At 55.9% G+C, this 2,779-nt stretch overlaps 1 protein-coding gene across 1 annotated transcript in view; it reads right to left on the reverse strand.

Annotated features, from left to right (window-relative positions):
* Nucleotides 1–41: 41 nt before the first annotated feature.
* PTSG_12348 (uncharacterized protein) overlaps nucleotides 42–2,779 on the reverse strand; it is a 4,583-nt gene continuing 1,845 nt past the window's right edge. Inside the window, exons 6-13 of the mRNA XM_004993497.1 lie at nucleotides 2,543–2,667; nucleotides 2,092–2,320; nucleotides 1,674–1,868; nucleotides 1,075–1,520; nucleotides 904–969; nucleotides 611–729; nucleotides 292–355; nucleotides 42–136 (exon numbers count right to left, since the gene is read on the reverse strand). Coding sequence (XP_004993554.1) covers nucleotides 86–136; nucleotides 292–355; nucleotides 611–729; nucleotides 904–969; nucleotides 1,075–1,520; nucleotides 1,674–1,868; nucleotides 2,092–2,320; nucleotides 2,543–2,667 — 1,295 coding nt within the window. The 3' untranslated portion in view covers nucleotides 42–85. The remainder of the gene's footprint in view (nucleotides 137–291; nucleotides 356–610; nucleotides 730–903; nucleotides 970–1,074; nucleotides 1,521–1,673; nucleotides 1,869–2,091; nucleotides 2,321–2,542; nucleotides 2,668–2,779) is intronic.

Below are 2,779 nucleotides of genomic sequence, written 5' to 3' on the forward strand. Positions count from 1 at the left end.
ACACACACACACACACACACACACACACACACACACACACACACACACACACACACACACACACACACACACGACAGTGGTGGGCTCAGTCCTTGTCGCCCTTGTAGATGCCAGACGAGCCACGCTCCTTCAAGATCTGCACGACACGCAACCAACGACAGCATCAATCGACACGCGTGAGCGTGCTGGGAGTCACACCAGACCATCGTCGCACGCCACACCAAAGCCATCACACCCCATCGCATTGCATGGTGTCGATTACAAGCACAGGCAAACAGCATTCGCACGCACCACATCCAGTTGCTTCATGTCCCGCTCCAGGCGCTGCTTTTCCATCTGCTTGGTTTGCTTTTGCCTGCAGGCATGGAAGGCATGCGTGTGTGTTGCACGCGAGCACAAAACGTGAGAACGTCACGCGGTGTGGCAAGGTGCGCATCTTGCTGCTGTGCCGCTTCATGATAGAGCACAGGCACACGCGGACGGGGGTACAACACGCACACGGGATCCAGCAAACACACACACACACACACACACACACACACACACACACACACACACACACACACACACACACACACACACACACACACACACACACACACACACACACGTTGGCTGGGCCTTCTTTGCTGCCTTCTTTTTCTTCTTCTTTGCGCCATCCTCGTCCTCGTCCTCGTCTCCGCTCTCGTCCATCGCTGTCGTGAACATGTCGTCCTCCATGCCGTAGAACTGGTGCGTCATGGCCATTGCAGAGGGCAGGACGACGTGGTGAGCAAGGCATGCGTTCAAAGGCACACACACACACACACACACACACACACACACACACACACACACGCACGCACACACACACGCACGCACACACACACACACATGTGCAGCTGCACGAGAGGAAGCGCGCACCTCGTCGTACTCCGCGGCCTCCATTGGCCTGAGCTTTGTGAGCAGCTTCGGCCGCTTGGCACTCGCCTGCAGTGACACACGTTGAGTCGTCATGAGACAAAGCTTACCCACCTCTGCACACACACACGCACACACACACACACACACACACACACACACACACAATTCTACCTCGTCATCGTCGTCGTCGTCATCCTCCTCCTCAATGTCGTATATGGCCTGAGCGGCCTTGATGTGTCGTCGCTGCTGCTGCTGCGCTGCATCAACACGCTGCTGTTGCTGCTCACGCTCTTTCTTCTTCGCCGAAAGCGCTTGCTCAAACTCGTCCTCCTCATCGTCGTCCTCCTCTTCCTCTCCACCATCGGCACCGCCTTGCTGCTGTTGTGGTTGTTGATGCTGCTGTTGATGTTGGTGTTGTGCACCAGCAGCCTCCGCCTCGTCTTCCTCGTCGTCCATATCAAACATGTCCGGATACGCCGGCTCCTCCATGTCCCCATCAGGTGGCATGGAGGGACCAGGCATTGATGGCCCAGGTGGCATTGATGGCCCGGGTGGCATTGATGGCCCAGGTGGCATGGAGGGACCAGGCATTGATGGCCCAGGTGGCATGCTAGGGCCTGCGCAACGTGATGGCGATGATGTTGGTGATGGTGATGGTGATGGTGGACAATTGTAACAGCGAATGAGTCACACGACCAGAGACAGCTCGCAAGTGAGAACAGGTGTCTCCTTCGACAAGCAATCAATCCCCCCCCCACGCCGCCTTGTACCTGGTGCAGGGCCCAGTTCATCCTCCTCTCCCTCCTCCTTGTGTACTGCTGCTGCTGATGCTGCTGCTGCTGCCCCGGCTGTTGAACCTTTATGGTTGTCGCCTTCGCCTGCTTTCTCTGTCTCATCTTCTTCTTCATCTGTCTCGCCGGGAAGTTTGAATCTCACGACCCGCTTGCGCTCCAGGCCTTTGTCCTCTAATCAGATGACACAACACAAATTGGGCATGTGAGTCCAGCAGCACGCATGCGATAGGAAAGACGGTAACCCGCAAACCACCACAGGTTCGTGTGTCGCATACACTCACACACACACACACACACACACACACACACACACACACTCAAAACACACACACACACACACACACACACACACACACACACACACACACACACACACACACACACACTCACTCACTCTTCACGCGCGGCTTGTAGTTGTCGCCGGCGTCGGCGAAAATGTCCACGTCCGCAGCGGCGCGAATGTCCTCTGGCAAGTCCTCCCTCCTTTGCTTGGTGGACGCAACAGCCGCTGCAGCAGCAGCTTTGTCCTTCTTCTTTCGGCGGCGCCGGTGGCCGCGCTGGCCCGTGCGAATGTACGACAAAATCTCCGTCAACTTGTTGATCACAATGTCGTTGGTCGTCACCTGCCAAAGGAAAGTTTGCGTGTTGGCGTGTGCACGAGCGGCGTTTGTGTATGCGACGGTGAAGATGAGAAAACAAGAAGCACACACACAGACGCACAGAAGAAATACCCACACACTGCAAGATCCTCCCAATCTGTTCCACATCATGAGGCCATTTCCCTCCCAAAACCACGCACACACACACACACACTCATACACACACAGACACAAACGTGTGCGTACCGGCTGCTGCTCCTTGTCTGCGCGGGCGTCCACCTCTGCCTTTGATCGGATGACTGTCGTTGGTATGTCGTGCGCTGTTGCAATTGCGTCCTCCGTCGCCGTCGAAAACACATACGCCATGCGCCCTGGATGTGCGTGTATGTACATGCATGCGTATGTGTGAACGTGTGTGTGTGTGTGTGTGTGTGTGTGTGTGTGTGTGTGTGTGTGTGTGTGTGTGTGTGTGTGTGTGTGGTG

Source organism: Salpingoeca rosetta, assembly GCF_000188695.1.
Source record: "Salpingoeca rosetta unplaced genomic scaffold supercont1.13, whole genome shotgun sequence".
Lineage (NCBI taxonomy): Eukaryota > Choanoflagellata > Craspedida > Salpingoecidae > Salpingoeca > Salpingoeca rosetta.